General features: G+C 43.9%; 1 protein-coding gene across 1 annotated transcript in view; it reads left to right on the forward strand.

The window, feature by feature from the left end:
- The window catches only part of STXBP1 (syntaxin binding protein 1), a 141344-nt gene that overhangs the window by 45097 nt on the left and 71896 nt on the right, over positions 1-24351 (forward strand). The window contains exons 4-6 of the mRNA XM_030206080.1: positions 3485-3561; positions 9998-10076; positions 22454-22557. Of these exons, the coding sequence (XP_030061940.1) occupies positions 3485-3561; positions 9998-10076; positions 22454-22557 (260 nt within the window). The remainder of the gene's footprint in view (positions 1-3484; positions 3562-9997; positions 10077-22453; positions 22558-24351) is intronic.

A 24351-nucleotide genomic window follows, 5' to 3' on the forward strand; every position in this document is an offset into this window, starting at 1 on the left:
GCTGTCTGCACTTTCTACTGAAATGTGGTGGATGCACATCAAGGTATGGGGTGAGGTTGGGGTTCCGAGAGCTCTTACCCTCCTTTTAAACTCTGATAATGTATGGCTTATGGTGGCGGGTGCAGGAAGGGGGGCAATGAACTCATCTGCACAGGGCCCCGCAATTGCTTAGACTGGCCCTGCAGAATAGAGATGTCCAACACTACAGTACATCCAAATAGCAAGGGGGCGTGTTTTGGGTGGGACTAGGGAGGGCCTTGAATCTGGATGTCCAGTGGTGATTATCAAAGGGGAAGAAATGTCCATGTCTAAAAAGGGCATCCTTATTTAGACCTGGTACTTGGAACATCTAGGTTACATAAAGGTACTCTGATTGAGCAGTTGTCTACTGGAAGGATTAAGGCATGACATCTCCGTAATCCTCCAGTGATTTCTGTCTCCCTCCCTCTCCCCTGAAACTGAAAGGGGATACCAAGCTTTATGACAGCTTTTTAGGGCATTCTTAACAGCGTAGGAAGCAGGTGGTTAGTGCAATGGACTATGAACCAAGGGACCCAGGTTCAAATTCTATTTCAACTGTTTTAAAAAAAAATTGTGAGCCCTCCAGAAACAGAAGCCTGAAGGCTATTGAAGTGGTGTACATTCAGGCACATTAGGTATTTCCAGGAGGACACACAATTTAAAAAAAGAAAAAAGAGTTAAAGTGAGATTTGAACTTGGGTTCCTGTCCAGTGCACTAACCTCTAGGCTAGTCCTCAGATCTGTATGGCTATTTGTGCAGCCATTTTCTAAGAATGCTGCCATACAGATGTCCTTGGCCCTTGTTTTCCCTCATTTGTAATTTGGATTGTCCAGTTTGTATAATGGTTGTTCTTGCTGGATGCCTCCAGCACATGGACATCCATCTCATGTATTTCCAAACAGGCTGTATCCTCTTTGAAAATACATTTATTGATTGATTGATTGATTGATTGGGATTTATTTAGCACCCTTATGAAGAGATTCACCCAAAGCAGTGTACAGCGGATACAGTTTAACATAGAACTTACAATTTTGTTAACAGCATAACAATAGTAAAATGACAAATATAAACGTAGATACAATAAATGAGGTAAACTTCAAAACAGCAAACTGAAGCCTAATGATAGTGCTATCATGAAACAGGATCAAAATTATACACATTTAACAGCACTGAAATTCAAATAACAGAGATAAAAATCAATGTCATCATAATACTAATGGAACACCTAATAAGCATGCATTAGAACACGCAAATAACATAGATATGATATTAATGCTTTTCTGCAATATAACTTACCATGTGAGATGGACATCCATTTGGGACGTTCTGACTACATCCCTATTCTGACTTGGACGTATTTTCAAACAGGCTGTATCCTGTTCGAAAATACATGTGAGATGGACATCTGTTTGGGACGGATTTCCCTATTCTGACTTGGACGTCCTTTTGAAAATGCACCTTCACATATCTACCCCTGCTACCACTATTATCTTAAAAACGATTTCCTTCATTTGTATATTTCTTTTTTCCTCTATTCTATATTGAAATGGTGTTTTTTCCCCATTTCTTTTTGTACAGTATTGTAAACCATTTTGTTATATTGTTAGGAAAGGCGGTTTATCAAATAAAATAAATCATAAGCCATAAGTAACTGCTTATGAAGGCCAAAGGACAACAGCTACAGAGTATTATAGTCCATTGTCAATCCTGGGTGAGCAAATAAAGGCAATAGGTATGACTTGGAGCACTTAGAGGATTATTTTATAAGGTGGCACCTGTTTACCTGCAAAGTTTCCAAGAGACCGGATAATAACTATAATTCAGGAAATAACAGACTTAATATCCAACCTAATCTATTATGTTAAAGAAACGTTTTTAACATCCTTCAAAATACCATATAATTTGTAAGTAAACAAATCTGGGAGGGCAATGAGTTCTAGACTGAGACTACTTGATATAAAAGCGACCAATCAAACATTTTTCGTGATTTAATTCGTCTCACTGATGGAAAACATAACAACCTCTAGTTAGAAATTCTAGGACCATTGTGAAGAAAAGTAGGCCAATCACATAAATGCAGCGGAGCATCGCCATTCATAATTTTGAAAATAACGGTGCAAAACTTAAACTGCACTCTGGCCTCCACCGGAAGCTAATGCAGCTCCACAAAGGAGTAACTGCATCAAATAAGCATGTTGTTTGCATGTTACATACTTTTACTGTGGGAGTTCACGTGGATGTACTTTAGGCATAGCATGGGTGGTATGAGCAAGTGTGTGTGTGTGTGGATTGCAGAACAATATAATTTACATGTGGTTTTTTGCAAATAGTAGGTGTGATCATTTGCACCAGCTATAGGGCTGGTGTCAGTGATTGGCATTATTTTGGCCACTTACGCTAGTATTTTATAAAGAAAATTAGGCACCCATTTTTTTTTATGAAATAGGTTTGAAATAGACATGTTTTTGCCACCTTAAACTAGGTGCCCTGTTAAAAAATTTCCCTCTTGAAATGTTAACATTTAGATGGCAATTCGATACCAGTGTGTTTATAATTAGGTACCCAGAGGGCATCTAGTAGGAGCCTGTTCTTTAATGGATATAAGCACCTACTTTCATTTATAGAACAATAGCTTAACTGGGTAGATACACATATATGCAGTTAGGGGAAAATTCTATAGATGGCACTGAACAGTATTCTAAAATGGGTGTAAAGCCCAGCATGCAAGTTCAGTGCAGATCCCCCAAATTCTATAACACTGTATGTATTTTAAGGGAATGCCTCTGGCCCGCCCATGCCCCTCCCATGGCCACACCCTCTTTGCAGCTCTGCACAAAAACATGTGCTGTTCTATAAATGGGTACATAAGTGTTTTTTGCTCTTATCTGACATTTTTGCCTTGTTTCATGCAGCTGTTAGAACACTTTTTCCATGCTGAAAATTTGGCACAGAAGTAGTACCTAACGTTCGGTGCCACCTGCTTTGAGTGGGAAAGCGCAGGGTTCAAATGTAATAATAAAAAAATAAATAAATAAATATATATATAATTTCCCCCTTAATGCCAGTCATAGAGTAGATGTAAATGTGTGCACCTAAGTTCCGATGATAAACATGTAATCTATAGTATTCTGCAACTTGCACACATGTGGGCCACGCCTGTACTCTGCCTGTACTCTGCCCATGTGTACACGCATCTGTCAACTACAAACTATGTAAGAAATATGCATGGTTACAGAATAGCACCCAGTCAGAATATTGGCACATACTTGAGTATGCACATACATACGTGTGTATAATCATTTATGCATGTAACTGACACATAAATGTTAACACTTACCTTATAGAATCTACCCCATAATTCCTTAGAAACCACATTAAGCCACAGTATTCTCAGAGTGTATTTTATAGTATGAACCTCCTGGATGTGCTTCTGATTCCTCTTTCTCTTTGTCCTCACTATAGTTGTGGAAGACATCCATAAACGTAGAGAGCCAATCCCCAGCCTGGAGGCTGTGTACCTCATTACTCCTTCAGACAAGGTAGGTTTCCCAGGTGACCTTTTCAACTGCAGTGTGGATTCCAGATTCCAGTATACATATGTAGCTCAGATACTGCTTGTTTAAGAAATCCAGAAAACAGACTTGTGGAGTGAACCTTAAGGGTCAGTTTGGGATGCACTGTAATAGATTGTATTCCTTTTAATCTTACCATGATGAGATCCTGGCGATATGCAAGAGGAGCATGATGGGCTCATATATGAATGCATAATAGTATTGTCCTGCCAACACAGGTTGGGGCTGCAGCCATCTGATCATCCTCACAGCACTGAAAATAAAGTATAAGAGTACTTCACATATTTTTAAAGAGCCCAATATTCAGCAGACAGTGATCAGAGTTTTGCTCCCCGTCCATAGGTGTCAGAATGGGGGGAGCCACAGGCTCTGTGGCAGCTCCCCCCGGTTTACCTTTCAACTTGTTTATGTCATACAGCAACAGCAGCATTTCAGAAAAAGTTGGCTGCGCCGCCCCGGAATCTCCTCTCTGCCTTACCCCACCCCCATGATATAACTTCCTGTTTCCGCACTGAATATCTAGGAATGCCACTGACTGAATATTTACCCCTATGTAACAAGTTTGCAAATGGTTGAATCATGAGGAGGATTCAATAACCGCTCATAATATGATTATTCATTTTCTATTGAATATTAGTGGTTTGATACAGCTAGTTGGTACTGTTGCTATAGTGCTGCTGGTATCAATACCAATACATCTCTTATATACCACTGCATCCCCACATCAGGATCCAATGTGGTTTACATTAAATAATATAAATACAATATATAACAGAGTCTAATCCTTCTTGTCCTCTGCTGGTAAGGAGTGAAATTTAAACCACTTGGCAACCTTATGGAATCATGATGGGTACGTTTTCCATCCATGGACCTATTGAATGGAACAGTTTGCCATTGCGGCTCAAACGTGAAACCTGTGCGTCAGCATTTCGGAAGCACCTCAGAGACTCTCTTTTTCAAGGCTTTTCATTGTTTAGATTAAGTGATTTGTCCTGATTTTGTCCTGATTGAAATGAATCTGTGATGGAGATATTGAATCAACTTGTAGATCTAGAGATTGGGAAGCAGTTCACTGATATTTGATATGTGATTGCCAAGATTTGGAAACCATACTAAGAAGGATCTTTGAAAGGAGAATGAAATTTAGTAATTTCCTATTCTTTGAATGATTGTTACTGTAATATGAGAGTTCTTAGGAGAAAGTTAAAAAAAAGGAATGCCTTGAGTGAAAAAATAGAAGCCTCTTTCTTTGCTAAAGAAGTGGAATGGTAATTCTGTTATCTTAACTATTCAAATGGGAATCTAGGTTAACCGTGCTCCAGTCTGAATATCGGCTGGAGCCTGGTTAACTTCTGTAGGACTGCTGAGACCTGGATATTTAATGCTAGGAGTCACGCATACCCTAACGTTGAATATCCAGGGTTAGTTTAGTCCATGGCTCAGATGCTTCTTACCGCCATGGGCTGAATATTTGGCAGATTGTATCTGTGCATTAAATGTAATGTTGTTCTGTGCATAAATATTAGCATCATAAAAATGTTATGCGCACAAAATCTTATGATGCTAATATTTATCCACAGAATAACATTCTAGCATATGCACATATGTGTGCAGATACCTCAGATATGTGCACAGTACTAGGTACCATCTGTGCAGAAATGTGTTGTCACATAACGCCTAAGCGCTACCACTAGCACCCACCTGGGGTTAACAGTGCGGCCACCTAGAGGGTCTGTCCCAGCACTGCCTAGGCCCGCTCACACCTGCGCACGTGCTCCTATACTGGAATACCCTCCACCCACCACACTGGGTTCCGCTTGCCTCTGGGGGAGTTTCCCACCCACAAGTGGTTTCTAAGGACACTGGAGCCACAAGCTCAGGGGTCCCACAGTTCTTAGAAAACACCCACAGACTGAGAACACAAACTACCAGGATTCTTTGAGGCATATTTTCAAAGCACTTTGAGAGGCTAAGTTCCATAGGTTTCTATGGAACTTTGGGAGGCTAAGTGCTTTGAAAATATGCCTCTTAGTCAGTCCAGGACAACAGAGCTAACAAATTATTAGGTTTATTATCATAAAAAGGTAGAACAGTGAATGGGAAAAAGGTGTAAACAGTAACAGGTAAGATATCAGGAACCAACATTAAAACTAATTAAACACTGTTTTACTACCTAAGTAGTACTTGGGGATTTCAGGAAAAATAACTGCTCATAGGATTTTAACAGGGTCTCAGTGCAGAGATCTTCACTATCCATACTCCCACTATGAGACTGAAGAACTAGCACATTCCGGGTGGATCTTAGGCTTCAGGGCCAATCAAGGCCCAGAGCACTAACACTAAGGGGTTTCTGGCCAATGGCACTGCAAGGATTTTCCTCTTAGTTTGGGGAAGATGAGCTGAAAGGAAAACAGACCTCTGCTACAGCTATAAAGCAGAGGACAAACACCACCTGCTGGCGAAACAAGGGAAATGCATTGAAGGGAAAAAATAAAACAACATTACAGGTTACAGGTATGAAAGTCCCATGCTTCGCCACACTTGTGCACAAACATCTGGTGTGCTCACCCTGATTAGGGCACAAGATCTGCATGCTTCATATTTGCATATGATTTACTTACTGAACCAGCCATCAAAACGTTCACATTAGGTTCACGTTAGATGTCATGTACTCAGCTATTTACGCACAGCTTTAATGTGCAGCTTTCTGAACCGGCCCTTCAGTGATCTGTGAAACCAGCATCATTGTCACCTTTCTTGGATATCTCAGCAAACAGGTCAAGGGTGCAAAGGATGTGGAAACTGAATCACTCTCTGGCCCTCAAGTCCTGAGGCACATTGCCAAGGTACTCTCTGGATGCTGGCACTGCTGGTTTCCATACCATTAACTGGTCTGAAGGAAGATCTCAGTTTCTGATGTGGTTAGTTTGATTTCTTTCACATGCACATGCCCTGTATCTAATCTTCCTTTTTTAAATGACAGTTTTTGAACAGCTTCAGTCTTACATTGAATCTACCAATGCACTACACCATTGGGCTCATTTTCGAAAGAGAAGGATGCCCATCTTTCGACATAAATCAGAAGATGGGCGTCCTTCTTAAAGGGTCGTCCAAATCGGTATAATCGAAAGCTGATTTTGGACGTCCCCAACTGCTTTCCGTTGCAGGGATGGCCAAAGTTCAAGGGGGTGTATCGGAGGTGTAGCGAAGGCTGGACATGGGCATGCCTAACACTTGGACGTCCTCGACCCAACACTTGGACGACTTTACCTGGTTGTGTTTTTCTTACGACCAAGGCACAAAAAGGTGCCCGAAATGACCAGATGACCACCGGAGAGAATCGGGGATGACATCCCCTTACTTCCCCAGTGGTCACTAACTCCCTCCCACCCTCAAAACATATCTTTAAAAATATTGATTGCCAGCCTCTATGCCAGCCTCATATGTCATACTCAGGTCCATCACAGCAGTAGGCAGGTCCCTGGAGCAGTTTTAGTGGGTGCAGTGCACTTCAGGCAGGCGGACCCAGGCCCCCCCCCCTACCTGTTATGTTTGTGGAGGAAACAGTGAGCCCTCCAAAACCCATCACAAACCCACTGTACCCACATCTAGGTGCCCCCCATTCACCCGTAAGGGCTATGGTAGTGGTGTACAGTTGTGGGTAGTGGGTTTTGGGGGGCTCAGCACACAAGGTAAGGGAGCTATATACCTGGGAGCAATTTCTGAAGTCCACTGCAGTGCCCCCTAAGGTGCCCAGTTGCTGTCCTGGCATGTCAGGGGGACCAGTGCACTACAAATGCTGGCTCCTCCCATGACCAAATGGCTTGCATTTGGTCGTTTCTGAGATGGACATCCTTGGTTTCAATTATCGCTGAAACTCAGAAACGAGCAAGTCTAGGGACGACCAAATCTAGGGACGACCAAATGTAAGGATTTGGACGTCCCTGGTGGTATTTTCGAAATGAAAGATGGACATCCATCTTGTTTTGAAAATATGGGTTTCTCCACCCTTACATCGGGACGTTTTGCGAGGACGTCCATATCAAAACGTGGACGTCCCTTTCAAAAATGCCCCTCCACGTCATTCGAGCTTTAGGAAAGGCCATAGTACGGAAACAATTATCACCTCACTCTTAAGTGAGCTTCTCTCTAATATTGAACAGGGTAGGATTGCTCTGCTCATATCTTTAGATCTTTCAGCGGCCTTCGACCTTATTGATCACTCTCTTCTTATTTTTCACCTGGCATCCTTGGGTATCTCTGGTACAGTATTGCAGTGGTTCACTTCTTTTCTAGAACATTGGACTTTTACAGTTGTTTAATTCACATCTACCTCTTCATCCTATACATTTCCATGTGGTGTTCCTCAAGGTTCGGGACTTCTAATCTTTTCATTAGTGCACTTGCACTGCTTATTCAGACTTATGGCATTAGTACTTACTCATATGCAGACAATTTCCTGCTGGTCTTTTATACTGCTCCTGCATCTCCTACCCTAAGCCCACTCCAGGATTGCCTACAGAAGGTAGCCGACTGGCTAAAAGAACACTGTCTGATCCTCAATCCTGATAAAACAGTGGCCTGTTGGATCACAGGCTCCTCATCATTCATTCCTTCTTTAACACCAGTGGTTTTTGACAAACAAGTAGTTCTAATCACTTCATTCAGATACTTAGGGGTTCTTCTCAGCACTGTCATCTGCACCTCAGATCTCCCAAGTTTTGAAAGCCGCAATATTCTAGATTCGACCTCCCTCTCGTCTCTGTGCTATGCCTATGTCAACTCCCGTTATGATTATTGCAACTCTATTTACGCAAATATCACTAAGGCCAATATCAAACGCCTTCAAACCCTACAGAACACAGCAGCCCATCTTATCTGTAATGCTAAACGATGTGATCATGTCTCTCCACTGTTACAACATTTACATTGGCTTCCAATTGAATACCAGATTAATTCAAAATTCTTGTGATAACATTCATAAGCACATAAGCACCGTCATACTGGGAAAAGACCAAGAGTCCATCAAGCCCAGCATCCTGTCTCCAACAGCGGCCAATCCAGGCTTCAAGAACCCGGCAAAACTCATTTAAAAAATTTGCATACTGCTACTCCCTCTTATCTGGCAATTCAGGTCATCCCTTATATGCCTACCCATACATTTCGCTCTTTAATGGTAATAGGAATGCTTTGTCTCCACCAGCAAAGGCAAAATGGGAATCCACATGCTCCTCTGCTTTTTTTTTCTTTGCCCCAGCTCTTTGGAATTTGCTTCCTCAAAATCTCAGACTAGAGAATTCATATACTACTTTCCGCACATTTCTGAAAACACATTTTTTCAATTTGGGCTTCAGATTATGAAGGGAGCTTTGGTCTAGCTTTGGGGTGTCCTTTCAGTCTACTGACCAATTACTGCAATGGGGGGGAATGAAGACATGAAGAAAATAACAGATGTTTTTATAATGATGCTGATATACTTGTATCAAAAGGTTTTTTTTGTGACTGATTGTAAGTGAATGCCTGTTTATTGAATGTCTGGCCTGAGTATTTGAGCTTTATTGTCTATATTGGAGTTCCTTATACTATACATTTATGTTCATTCATAAATTGTTCTTGATTTTATTGTAAACCGTTTTGGTTTGACTACAAGAGAAACGGTATTTATTTATTTATTACATTTGTACCCCAAGCTTTCCCACACATGGCAGGCTCAATGCGACTTATGAAGAATTACAAAGTTGTAAAAAGAATATACAATTTGTAGTAAACGCAATATTAATGGGGTATATCAAACAGTGGCGTAGCCAAGGGTGGGCTTGCGTGGGCCCAGGCCCACCCACTTTGAGCTCAGGTCCACCAGTAGCAGCACACCTATGATGTGGCTGGCAGAGAGTCCCAAGCTGAAAACTCCCAACAACTGTCCCTCCTGCATACCTTATAAATAGCAGATCTTCGCCTGCAGGAAGCAGCGACTGATACATACTGCTCAAACCAGCCCCAAAGCCTTCCCCTCTGACGTATTCCTGCCTATGCAGAAACAGGAAGCTGCATCAGTGGGAAGGATGTGGGGCCAACATGAATACTATGTATTAGTTACTGCTTACTGCCAGTGAAAATGTGCTATATAGAAGGTGTGCAGGAGAGGGGGGATATTTGAGAGACCATATGGCATGCAGGCGAGAGGAGAGACCAAATGACCTGTGGGATGGGGTGGGGTTCTTTTGCCCACCCATCTTGGGCCCAGGCCCATCCAAAATTGGGTGTCTGGTTACGCCCCTGATATCAAATATAATAAACGATCAATGATAAATGTTCAAATATAGATTAAAATTAGCTAGCAGTGAAGACCTGTTTGTATGTTTATTTATCCTAAATACACCATTTGTTTTCTTTTCTCCCACAGTCCATCCATTCCCTCATTAATGACTTCAAGGACCCTCCTTCTGCCAAGTACAGGGCAGCTCATGTCTTCTTCACAGACTGTAAGTGCTCCTTTACTCCATGTTTGTCCATCTGTTTCTCCTTTTATCATGCATAGCCTGGTCTATATCCTCCTCAATGACACAGCTGTCTCCCCTCTCTTCCTCCTGTCTTTTACAAGGTTCTGGGCAGGCCTCAGTTTGCTGTCTGGATCAGTGAATTTGATGCTTCCACAAGGAGGTATCCTATATTAATTGCACGCTGCCTATTTTTGAGCTGATCTCCTGCCATCCTCTTCCCTCACTCTCTTTTCCCCTTCTATTTCTTTATTCTTTCCGCCTTCTCTTTCTGTTTTCTCTTCATACTCTTCTCATAAAAATTACTCATCCTTCCTTCTATCTGGTAGGACTCTGTGCCTTTGCGACTCTTTAGTCTGCTAACACATCAAATCTAGTTTCTTTTATCCTCCCTCCATTGAGGATAATTATATAAACAGTGGTGTACCTAGCTTGGTTGCCACTCAGGGCTGAGCACCCCCCTCCAGCTACATCACCCTCCCCCACTTGGCCGTCCTCCTTCCCTAATTTTTCCAAGCAAGGGGTGCACTGAGCAGTCATGCAGTTGTTGGCTGTGCTGGTCCCCTGCCCCAGAACAGGAAGTTGACGTCAGAGGGGGCAGGGGACCAGCAGAGCCAACAGTCACACGACGGCTCAGTACACTCCATTGCTGCCTGCATCCAGGGCAGACCGCACCTACCACCTCACCCTTGCCTATAAAGCACCTACCTTTCTTTATACAATATCAGTGTAACATGCCAAGAATGCCCCTAACACAACAACCAGCCAGAAAGCTGGTGTAAATGCTCATGTCTACATCAGGAAAGTATTCTCACAGATTATAATCTTTCCCCCTCTGTGCATATATGTGCTCATAAAAAGGGTGTGTATAAGTGCTATAGGGCCAGATTCTATATATGGTGGCCAAAAAAATCGGCGCTGAAAAAAAAACATTCTTAGCAATAGTCTATAAACCTCGCCTAAAGTTAAGCGCAATTTACAGAATATGCATAGCGTCTCTCCCATGACTAAAATTTAGGTGCAGCCATTTATGCCAGCTAAAACCGGGTGTAAAAGCCCACATCTTATTTAGGCGCGGATCAAATTTATGCGCACCACTTTACAGAATACGCTTTGAAAATTGTGTGTATAAAATCTAATTTGTACCAATTAGTGCTGGTAATTGCTTGTTAGTGGCCAATTATTGGCGCTGATTAACTTGTTAAACAAGTTCCGCCCATAAATTGGCTACACATGCTGATTTGCACAAGCAACTTTAGTCGCCTTTTGCAGAATCTGGAGGACAGTGTGCAAATGCAAGGGGGCATGTGTGTGAGTGGAGCATGGGAGGGAAATGGGTGGGGCCCGAAGGGAGGCGATCTGTAGACTGCCACTGCTGCGCTTCTTTCACAAGGAGTGAGGTTGAGGTGAAGCGCTATGATTTGAATTCAGGGGGGCCCGGCCTGGTGGTGGACGGAGGGGGGCGGGTAGAGGGGACTGCGGTGCCGGGCCCCACTTGGAGACCCGGGTCCAGGGAATTTTGTCCCCCCTGCCCCCCACCCTCTCAGCGGCCCTGGTACCCAGTTTGTGCTATAGAATAGGTTTTCACTGCATGACATCAGGGCACCTACAATCAGGTGCATACTTAGAGAATTGCCATATAAAGCACTAGCCTTGTTCATGATTTCCACATGTAAATAGCAACATGTACTTTTGGCAGTAGCCTAGCTAGATAGTAGTTTTTGAGTGAGTACAACGATTTCCTCTCTGCTCCACCCCCTCAACCCCCCCCCCCCCCACCAAACTGAATACTTTAGCTGGTAGGAATCCCCAAGCCCTGCCAGCTGAAGAAATCTCAACCTGCTGAACCCCCAGCAAATCAGAGCATGCTGACATTTAGTGGCAGTGCTCCCAGCTGATGCTGGCACCCTAAACATGCTCATTTCTCACCCATGAACTGAGCATGTGTGTGATGTGGGTGTCAGCAGCTGGGAGTGCTTCTGAATGCTACAGTGTTCTAACAGCCCAGGGGTTTTGCCAGGATGAGGAACTTTTCAGCTAGCAGGGCTTGGGGATCCCTGCTAGCTATATCAATGGTGTGCCACTGCTGGGAGAGCCTGAACCAAAGTGGACAGGCCCAGGCCCAGGCCCACCCCTGGCTACTTCCCTGAGATCTGACATACACTCAAGTACCCATTTTAGAAATCTGCTATTTGTATATGGAAATCAATACTACATACAGGACCAAAATCTATATGTGTATTCCCAATTTAATGCACGTGTATGTCCCAGTATTTCAGTGTCAAGATTCACAGCTACTCCTTCACACGGACAAGATTTTCAAGTGCTTGAATCAGTCAGCCCTTTACCACTTAACTCAAATGACTGCCTAACTCTCTTCCCTCACCTCCCCATTCCCTACTCCTAAACCCCCCTCCCCTTCCCATGACTCATCCTGGCAAAACCCCTGGGCTGACTCATTCAAGTTAAAACTCAACGCAGAAAAAACTCAGTGTCTAGTTCTCACCTCCCAATACAATACAAACAAATACCCCACAATAACCACACCCTACTGCACATGTCCTATCTCAGAAAATCTGAAAATCCTTGGAGTCACTATTGATCGAAACCTCACTCTCAACACCCACGCGAAGAACACGACGAAAAAAATGTTCCAATCGATGTGGAAACTCAAAAGAATAAAACCTTTTTTCCCAAGAAATATCTTCCACACCCTAGTACAGTCATTGGTATTAAGCCTCTTGGACTACTGTAAAGCTCTGTACGCAGGTTACAAAGAACAGACCATCAAAAAACTCCAAACAGCCCAGAACACCGCAGCCAGACTCATTTTTGAAACACCTAAATACGAAAGTACGAAACCCCTCAGAGAGAAACTGCACTGGCTCCCGCTCAAGGAACAAATTGAGTTCAAGATCTACACGACTGTACACAAAATCATTCACGCAAATGCCCCACTCTATATGTTAAACTTGGTGGACTTACCTCCCAGGAATGCCAAAAGATCGGCCCGCAAATTCCTCAACCTGAACTTTCCCAGCTGTAAAGGAATGAAATACAAACAGGCTTATGCTACTACCTTTGCGTACAAAAGTACACAGCTTTGGAACGCACCACCTACGGCCCTAAAAACCATGACCAATCTAACCAGCTTTTGCAAAGCTTTGAAAACACATCTCTTCAACAGAGCCTACAAAAGTCACCCTCAATGAAACAAATCATTCCTGAAACCACCCAAGTTCACCAAAACACCTCTCACACGACCTTACCTAACACCTTCTACCTAAATTCCTCTTTCACCTCAGCTTATGATCGACTGTTTTCTTAAATCATGTAATGACGTTCTCATTTCCATACTCTGTAAGCCACATTGAGCCTGCAAAAAGGTGGGGAAATGTGGGGTACAAATACAATAAATAAATAAATAAATAAATAAATAAATAAATAAATAAATAAATAAGCCCTATAGTCCAGGGGTGTAAAAGCTAGGCCAGAGTATCCAAATATCCACCAAGGAATGTCAGTAGTACCGGGGCCTTCACAAGGTGAACTTATTTAAAATCAAACTGTGGATTCTGGTAGGCAATATATGAATATAGGGAGACCAGATTAATAGAAAACTTCATTGACATTTAAAAGTAAGTTGTGCTTCTTTAGCTTCCCAAAGCATAAGAGTATGAAACTGATTCCTCCACTGCCAATATGAGGGAACATTAGGGTGCACCCACTTCTGAAATATATATTTTTCCCCACTAAAATAGCTTTCCGAAGTAACAATTTTGCTTTCGTTCCTCTACATTCTTTTTAAAATGAGCTTTTAAATGGGAAGAGATTTCTGTTAGTTTTTAATTGTTTTTTAAATTTCTTATATACCACCTGCAAGTTCAAAAGTTATCAGAACAGTGTACATTCAGGTACAGTAGGTATTTTTCTGTCTCTGGAAGGCTCACAATCATAAGCGCTAACTTTTCAGAATGATTGGGGGCGCTCAGTCCTAGTGGCATAGCCAGACTTGACATTTTGGGTGGGTCCAGCGCTAATATGGGTGGGCACTATGTATATAGGTGTGAGAAATGTTTATTGGGATACTACTAAATAACACCTTAGAGTGCACTTGAAGGCCCTTTTACTAAGCAGTGCTAGCTGCAACCCGTGCTAAAACAGCTGTCCTGCATCAACATAAACCACATACTTCCACAAATGTGAGTAGCTGAAGCATAATAAAGTAACCTTTTTACTAAAGCACCATACAAAGCCAACGGGTGGAACAAGGTGGTGTGCAATTTAAAACTAAACAGAAAAGGAACTACAATCTGATAGGATAGAAAAATCATTCACACATGACATTCAAACAGGAATTGTAGAAAAGATGGATTTTAATAAAAACAGATACCAGCGTCCAGTCACATCACAGGGAACACCAAAAGCCTGAGAAAATAGCCAAGTTTTTACAAGAGATTTAAACAGGCAGAAAGAGCTTGCTTCGTATAGATGATAGGGTACTGTCAACTTAACTCTTCCTCCTTACGATTCCCAATATGTCTGTCACACATGACCTTTACTTTACCACAACCTCACTCTGTATTTGTTCATACCAGTATTGGCGATCACCTCTACGGTACTATGTAAGCCACATTGAGCCTGCAAATAGGTGGGAAAATGTGGGATACAAATGTAACAAATAAAGCTTTGCACCCCCTATCCTCACAATTGGTTCTCAACCTTTGTTCTGTTGGGACTCACCCAACAGACTGTGTTCATTCAGGTGACACACTGAACACTGCAGTCTGTATCAGAACCAAAAAAGAGCCCAAATATCATTTATTTTAGTAAAAAAAAAAAAGGAAGCAAGGAAAATATAAAACTTTCATTTCAATAACAATTCATTTACACGAGTTAATAAATTTACATTTTTCACAAATGTTAACACATCAAAAACCACATAAAGCAAAGCCCCAGAATTTTCACTGATAAAAATAAGCAAACTCATATTGTCAACGTTAAGATTTTTTTCTACCTTCTGTGGAATCTGTAGCATACAGAACATAGCCAGAATGTTTCCTCTTACAGCTTTCCATAGAAAAAAATGTATTCTAATTCTGGTGGTACCTCAATACTAACAACACAAAATCCCTTTATTGCCAGATACTATGTGAAGTAACACTAAATCCAGCAAAGAAGCTTCTCAGAGCCTTTGTTGCAAACCTTAACACCAATTCTGAACATGAATACCAATAACAGTACCTTTAAAAAGGCAACAGTGAATATACACGACAGCAACGTGTATCCCATTGGAAAAGCCAGACAAGTCAGACTGATAGATCCCCACACAAACTACATGCCAGCAGAATCTTTCACTTCGGTCACATGCAGAACACAGACCAACCCTCGTCAATTACAGAATAAAGGACCAAAAATTTGAAATTGTTCTGTAGCTCAGCATCAGCCTTTCTGTAACCCCCTTCCATCCCTGTAGCCCGGCATCAGCCCTTTCCTACCCCAACCGATCCATCCCTATATCCCAGAATCAACCTTAACCTTCTCTACCCCCCCCCCCATCCCTGTAGCCTTGCATAGGACCTACTCTTTCCCAAAATCTGCCTCACTCCCCCACTCTCTCCCTGTAGCCCAGCATCAGCCCAACCTTAACTCCTACCCATCCCCCCTAATCTGGCATTTCCCCTACTCTTCCCAATATCCCTTCCCCCAATGCACACCAGCATTAAATATAAACTTTTTTTTCTTTTTACATCCTGGGCACTGCAGAGCCCACTTTCACCCAGAAACCCACAAACATTAAACATAATTTTTTTTTTAACCTGGGCACCACCCCCACCAAAAACCTACCCACATTTTACCTGGGTAATGTGGAGCTCATACCCACCACATAAATTTAAACATTTTTCTTTTTTTTTTTTTTTTTTACCTGGGCTTGAATTTCTTACAAACTGAGGTAGAGAAGGTCTACTTCCCCTGAGGTCCTGATGGGTGTACAGCCTGTGTGCATGTGGTGCAGACTATGCTGCTGGAGAGGAGGCCCAAGCTTGCACTGCCTGTTGAAGGCAGATGATCGATGTTGGCCCTGCTGGAAAAATTATTCTGGGTCCTCCACTCCTGATCCCGACTTTGCTGCAAGCGCAGGGAGTCCGGATCCCAGGAGCTTTCAGTGCTGCTAAGTCTACTCTGCTCAGTGCTGTGAGGGCAGAGGTACACTTGGTGTCTGTCTGGTACACTGCAGGGGAGACCCAAGGAGACTGGTGTGCGCAAGCCACAGGGGCACTGGGGGAAGGCTAGAGCTACCAGCATGCAGTAGTGCAGCAACCACGCCTGTGATGATACACGGTCACTCTGCCTCGTACCACCGTACCGGAGCACGCCCCCTAGCCTCAACACCCAACTTGTTCCCCAGCACCGTGCAGAAACATTAAAGCTGGTCAGGACAGCTGTTGCTGGAAGCTTGCATGTGGCTGAAATGCTGCTGTGCACTGTTTGCTGCCTAAGAGCACTGGTCTTGCAATCCAGAGGTGGATGGTTCAAATCCCACTGCTGCTCCTTGTGGGCAATGGAGGTTTAAGTGACTTGCCCAAGACCTCAAGGAGCTGCAGCAGGATCTGAACCAGGCTCTCCTGATTCTCAGCCCATTACACTAACCATTTAGGCTGCTCCTGTTAATTTCCTTGCTCAGATTTATTGATAAAACTATGTTCTCCTGTATTTCCTTTAGATGTACTATACGCATAAATATTATTATTAGATTAAAAAAAATAGTTTATACCATTTGCAGCTTGTTTACAGTCTCAGCAGCAATGACCAGTAGAAGTAACCCTCTGCACGTAGGTGCCAGCTCTGTGGGTGCTTGGGCACCCCAATATTTTTCTGGTTTCAACTCTTTTTATTAAGTTTTGAAAATATAAACATTGTGATCAGAGACAAACAATATTTCCCAACAATAGAAATGTTGTATCAATATCAAAATTAAAGTCTCTCAAATATTTAAACGTCGAGGGGCATAATTGAATGGCGCCAGCCATCTATATGAGCGGCTATCTATATGGCCGGCGCCGCAAACAGTGGTCCCGAACTGTACTATCGAAAAAGATGGCCGGCCATGTTTCATTTCGATAATACGGTTCAGGCCAGCCAAATATCAGAGATGGCCGGGTTTGAGATGGCCGGCATTGGTTTTCGCCAATAATGGAAACCGAGGCCGGCCATCTCAAGGCATTTGGTCGTGGGAGGGGCCAGCATTTGTAGTGCACTGGTCCCCCTGACATGCCAGGACACTAACCAGGCACCCTAGGGGGCACTGCAGTGTACTTCAAAAATTGCTCCCAGGTGCATACCTCCCTTACCTTGGGTGCTGTGCCCCCCAAATCCCCCCAAAACCCACTCCCCACAACTGTACACCACTACCATAGCCCTTAGGGGTGAAGGGGGCACCTACATGTGGGTACAGTGGGTTTTGGGGGGCGGTTGGAGGGCTCAACACTTACCACCACAAGTGTAACAGGTAGGGGGGGGGATGGACCTGGGTGCACCTGCCTGAAGTGCACTGCACCCACTAAAAACTGCTCCAGGGACCTGCATACTGCTGTCATGGAGCTGGGTATGACATTTCAGGCTGGCATAGAGGCTAGCAAAAAAATGATTTTTTTTTTAATTGGGTGGGAGGGGGTTGGTGACCACTGGGGGAGTAAGGGGAGGTCATCCCCCATTTCCTCCGGTGGTCATCTGCTCAGTTGGGGCACTTTTTTGAGACTTGATCCTAAAAATAAATGGACCAAGTGAAGCCGGCGAAATGCTCCTCAGAGCTGGCCTTCTTTTTTCCATTATGGGCCGAAGCTGGCCATCTCGTAATCACGCCCCAGTCCCGCCTTCCGTACCCTGCCAAAATGCCCCCTTTACCTTTGGCTGGCCCTGCGATGGAAAGCAGTTGAAGCCGGCGAAAATCGGCTTTCGATTATACCGATTTGGCCAGGTTCAGGAGATGGCCGGCCATCTCCCGATTTGTGTCGGAAGATGGCTGGCCTTCTCGTTCGAAAATAAGCTGGATAGGCAATAGTTAGGAACAGTTATTGCATATGCAGCATATGTAAAAGGGATAATCATAATCTTTCTTACCCAATACATGTATTTCATATTGAAATGGAAGAAGCCAATAGGTTATAAAACTACTGTCTCTTACTTCTGTAGCCCATTGGTCAGATATTCAGGCCAATAGGCAACAGGAGGAGAGGTAACTGGGATACAGAAACCCTTACTTTTCAGGTCTGCAGCAAGGAGATTTCTGCTCCAAATTTAACAAAGTATATTATAAAAATACTAGTAAAAGATGCCCATTTCAGGCTGAAATGAAATGGGCGCTAGCAAGGGGATTGCACAGGAAGGTTTTGTGTGCGCACCCACTGCACCCCCTTTCCCACCCCAAGCAGGTCGTCAATAGCGCCGCTCCCCCCTCCTCGTCCGGTCACCCACCAAACATACCTGGCCAAAGAGGATCAGCTGTTTTGTAGAAGCACGACGGCACTGCAGGCAGCCAGCAGACCTTTGGACTGTGAAGGTGCTCCTCCTCTGGCGTCTGAGGTCGCGTTTTGTGGCGGTTGGGAATGGTGGTGTTGGGCGCCATTGTTGTTTCGTCGGCGCACTGAGGTGATTGTGAGGCAGGGGGAGGAGTAGGGAAACACGCACCGTGTGTTTCCCTACTCCCCCTTTCCGTTGCGTTCGTGTCGTTCCTCGTTGGTGGAAATTGCAACTCCCCCCTTTCCGTGTCGTTTATCGAAATAGCTTGCCCGCGACATCATGATGTTCGATGCCAGTGGCGTAGCTAGGGTAGTTGACACCCGGGGCCGGTCATTTTTTAACACCCCCCCCCCCCCAAATCCAGTACTAGGCATACCGAGAATACAAAACACTCAGGACCTATAGAGCAATTCTACCATACCATAAGCAGTCATTTGTACGAGTCACACAAGGAAAAGGAAAGCATCTTAAACACTACAGTGAGCACTAGAACATCAATTCACCTATTGTAAAACGAAACCAGGCAGAATAACACAGATCGTCGATCCTGCACAGTCAATGCCAACCGAAAGCCATGTCTTTTTCACAAATAGATATACCCTAATCCACTATAGAATAAGTAATCATAAACTTTCTATTTAGACAAAAATTAAACTGAACCCCCAAGATGCCAGACTCTGCATACAATGCAACACCACAGAAACAGAAAATGTCCTCTAGTACTGTGCAAAATATAAAGACAGCAGATGTAAATTTGAAAAAACTAACAAATACCAATCACCACTTTACAAATTAACAAATAGAAATAAAACAAATAATATCATTTTATTGGACTAATACATTTAGCTTTCAGAAGCCAAAACCTTCTTCCTCAGGTCAATTCAGTATAGTACTGTTACAGTGTCCTATCCTGACCTGAGGAAGGGGTTTTTTTCTCCGAAAGTAAAATGTATTAAAATTAGTCCAATAAAAAGATTATCTTATTTACATGTTCTATTATAAACATTTATTAACACAGCTACAATACTACTTTATCCTAAAGCAAAAAAATAAAAATATATATTTACAGTTCATTGTCTCTGGTTTCTGCTTTCCTCATCTTTTCACTGTCTTCCTTCTATCCAGCATCTGTCTTCGCTCTCTCTCTGCCATCCAGTGTCTGCCCTCTCTCTCTGCCCCTTCCATCCACTGTCTGCCCTCTCTCCCTTCCATCCACTTCTGCCCCTTCCATGCACCATCTGCCCCAGTCTGCCATCTCTCTCTCCCCCTTCCATCAACATCTGCCCTCTATCTCTGCCCCTTCCATCCACCATTTGCCCCAGTCTGCCCTCTTTCTCTCTCCCCTTCCACCCACCATCTGCCCTTTCTCTCTGCCCCTTCAATCCGTCTGCCCTCCCTCTCCCATCCGTCCAGGGTCTGCCCTCCCTCACGTGCCCCCCTTCCATCCAGGATCTGTCCCCTCTCTCTCTGCCCCCTCTTTTCAGCCCCCAGTTCCAGTCCCCTTCATCCACCACATGCCTTGCATCCCCCCCTTTCAGCCCCAGACCCATTCTCCCACCTGCCCCAGGCATGGACCCATTTTCCCTCCTGCCCCCATGTCAGACCCCAGTTCCAGCTTCAGACCCCTTCTTCCATCTGAGCACTCCCCTCCCTCCTCTGAGCACCCCCACCCTCCCCAATCCCCTTCTCCCCTCTCTGAGCACCCATCTGAGCTCCCCCACCCTCCCTAATCCCCTTTAAGCACCCCTCTGAGCTCCCCCACCCTTTCCCAATCCCCTTCTCCCCTCTCTGAGCTCCCCCACCCTCCCTAATCCCCTTTAAGCACTCCTCTGAGGTCCCCCACCCTTCCCCAATCCCCTTCTCCCCTCCTTGATGCTCTCCCACCCTCCCTAATCCCCTTTAAGCACCCCTCTGAGCGCCCCCACCCCTCCCCAATCCCCTTCTCCCCTCTGAGTCCCCCCCCGAGATCCGTTCTCCTGCTGCTCCTACCCTGTCCTGCCTTTAATATTTTTTTTTCGAAGCGCCGGAGAGTGGCAGGCAGCGCGCCTCGCGTCTGCCCTGCTAGTAAAGAAGATCTCGCTGACGTCGTCGCCCTTCCCACATTGAGTCCCGACCCCCTCTGAGGCAACTTCCTATTACCGCGAGGGCGGGTGGGACTCAGTGTGGGAAGGACGATGATGACGTCGACGAGATCTTCTTTACTAGCAGGTCAGACGCGAGGCGCGCTGCCTGCCACTCTCCGGCGCTTCGAAAAAAATTTTTTTAAGGCGGAGCAGCGGGAGCGGAGCACCCCCCACCCGATGACACCCGGGGCGGACTGCCCCCACCGCCCCGCCCTTGCTACGCCACTGTTCGACGCAAAGGCGTGACAGACAAACATGGTGAGTGGAGAGGCTTCACCACCATGAACTAACGAACCCTTGACGGAAGTGGCTGGAGCTTGGGGCCTCAATAGAACGTTCAGGTAGCAAATTATGTCCGGAAGGGGTGTAGCTGGGGGGTGTAGCTGAGGGCGGGTGTATGAGTGAGAGTGAGAGTGAGTGGTGGCTGACAGGCTACAACAGTACAGGGCTTGAGTGTTTCCCTGCCACACTGTGAGCTTCAGAATTGGAGGTGAGAATTATTAATATAGATTTGGGGTGCTCAAGCACACACTCTTTATAGAATAGCGATTAGCCAATAGCCAATTTTTTCCAGCACTGAATTTTTGGGTGCCATTTATAGAATTCTCCCTTTCCTGTTTTACTAAACTAAGCAAACCTTCCCTATCTCCCCTGGAAAAACCTCTATTTAAACTGGCTGTAAGTATGATAAAAGACAACTATATTATTAAGCAGGCAGGACAGCATGATTTTCAGCTCTCATCATACCTGGATAAATGGCTTTGAAGATTTTCCTTTTTTCTGAACAGAACATCCTTAGTTACTAAGCTCAAAAAGAAGAAAAACATTCCTCAGAGGTTTGTGGAGCAAGTCCATTCAAAACAGGTCTACCAAGATGTATAAACTGCATAAATAAAATAAATATAATTATGATTACATAGCACCACTCTATAGCTATGGTATATCTGTAGGTATTGCTTCAGCTCCTGATGGTTATTGATTGACTTCATTGTTCCAGTGAGCATAGTTAAGTGAATACATTGATCCTTCAGCACCATGGCAGGAAACGATAGGCCTCAAGTTGTTACTCAGTTTTATAGGCCTGAGGCCTGTTGTATTCTGTAAGCAGGGCTTTTTTTGAGGGGGTACTGAGTACCGGCACCTTTTCCATTGTCTGCTAAAATTGACCCATTTCTCCAAGTTTTAATGAAAGAGCTCAGGCTCTACACACCAATTCTGCCTTGTCATAGATTCTGTGACTGGTTGCAGGGGGCCTGGCTATTGTGGGGTGGGTCCCTCAATGAACACCCCACCCCTGAAGGGTGGCCTGGCATTTCAGTACTGGCACCTTTTTTGCTAGAAGAAATACACAGTCTGTAAGGCTGAGGCCTATGGCATCCTGACACACCTGAAGATGACTGACGGTAGTATTTTTCCCATATCATAAAACTTATCTGTTTAGATATTCTCTCAGTACTCGTACGTTCTAGAGAGAATTCACAGGCTGACACCAAACCTAATGAAGAGGATGGAAATGACACGCTTAAAACAGAACCTTATTTCTTCCCATTCACATAGCAGTTACAGCTACAACAGTAAGGAGCTCAAATTTCCCTCTAGTTTGTTTTTTATCCTATGCCAATTAGGTGGCCCATTCTCAGTATATTCCTTAAAGAGGACACCAGAATTGCATATTAATACTGTATTGTCTGTTTTCTCCCTGTTTCTATTTGAATTCAGCCTGTCCAGATGCTTTGTTCAATGAGCTAGTGAAATCGCGGGCATCCAAAGTCACCAAAACCCTCTCAGAGATTAACATTGCTTTCCTGCCCTATGAGTCCCAGGTGAGTTCCAAAAATGACCAAACACGTTCTTGTCATAAAACTCAATGAAGTGGTGTCATTTTTGTAAAGCCATATTATTTCCAGCCTAAAATGTAAGCCAAGAGAGCTGTCTTAGCATTGACATGTTTGTGCAAAATCTTTATGAGACCGGAGTCTGTAGTTCAGCATTATAATGGTTATAATCCTGTGATCAGCAGTTTTTGACCTCTGCATTTGTTATATACTTTATTGGTATTCGGTGCCCTAGACAAACCTTCAGCCTTGCACTCCCATTCCAATTCACTTATAGGCCCCTGGCCCTCCCCCAACAATCATGATCATCCTAATAAAACCCTTCCTAGAATAATTTGGGTAACTGGCTATTTGACAATTACCCACCATTCCTGATGGTAAAAGTACGCCTGTAATTTCTTTATGCGGTTTTCATGACCTGTTCTTTTCCTTTGACCGCAGCTGTTCTTTGGCATACCTCCCCCCACCAAAGCTGCTGCCTTAAGCAACTGCCTAATTCTGCTTAGGGGTTAGCCATCCTTCCTCAGATCCCCCCATTTCCAGATCTATCTTACCTTATTCAGTAATGGTCATCTTAGATTAGAGAGTTGCACAGGGACAGAAATTTCACCAATCCCAAATGGAATCTTAACTCATATCCACCCATACCTGCTAAGATCCATTCTATCTCCACCCATCCCCACAATTAATCTCCATCCCCATCCATATCTTCAGGAATCAATGTTATTATTTACTTTGTTGCAGTCCTTTATATCCTTCCAATAGCCTCCCGTGGTTTTTTGGATGGTATTCACTATTCAATCAGTGAATGTTCCAAGCCGCAGTCTGGTGTTCCAGCTGCCTCTCTGGGCATTCCAAGCCTCATTCTGGCACTCCAACTGCCTCTCTCTGTACATTTCAAGCCTCTTCTGGTGCTCCAGTTGCCTCTTTTATTGCATTCCAAGCCACATTCTGGAGTCACTAGAGATTTTGACTACACTCCCATGGGAATCCCACGGCAATGTCTTTCATCCCCGTGGAACTTCTTCCGTACCCACGGGAATCTCCATTTCTGTGCATCTCTCTACCTTAGATCTTCAATGCCAAATTCAAATCTCTCTTATCCTAAGAAAGGCTAGCCTCAAATCCATTTTCCCTTGCATATCTCTCATAAATATCAACCTCCAATCTATCCTTTTCCATGTCAGTTTCTGGATCATCTGAACTAGATAAAAATACCCATTTCAGGTTCATCATACCCAATCAACTAATAGCAACAGAAGAACATAAGAATTTCCAGTCAAATCTGCCTTTCTAATGGATGCCTGTCTTAGAGTTACCTTATCCTTTTCATACAAATTTAAATCTGTCCATCCCAGCCACAGACCCAACCATCTCATGAAACAGTCCACCCAATCCATATAATCAATGTTTATCAGATCCATTGCACTCTTCTACTTATTTGAAAGTGTAATATGGGCATAAGGTAATAATTACAGTGCCCTTGTGTCATCATTTAATTTAATTGAATAAAAAGCTTATATTTTGCAGTATCCAAGTCATAAGCTATAACTCTGTCATAAATGTTCGTGTCTGCATTTTGGCACACTGATGCCGGGTTTAAACTACTATAAGGATACTTGAGTGCCAGGCTGCCTTTATAGAATAAGTTCACTACCCACATTATTAGGCCACTTAAATGGACGTGCCCAGTTATAGAGCTGCCCCATAGAAGGTAGTTTTCAAAGGGATTTGTCTAGCTAATAGAGAAGGTACCCAAGCCAATCCCCACAGATTAAACTT

The sequence above is a fragment of the Microcaecilia unicolor genome, chromosome 6 (genome assembly GCF_901765095.1).
Source record: "Microcaecilia unicolor chromosome 6, aMicUni1.1, whole genome shotgun sequence".
NCBI lineage: Eukaryota > Metazoa > Chordata > Amphibia > Gymnophiona > Siphonopidae > Microcaecilia > Microcaecilia unicolor.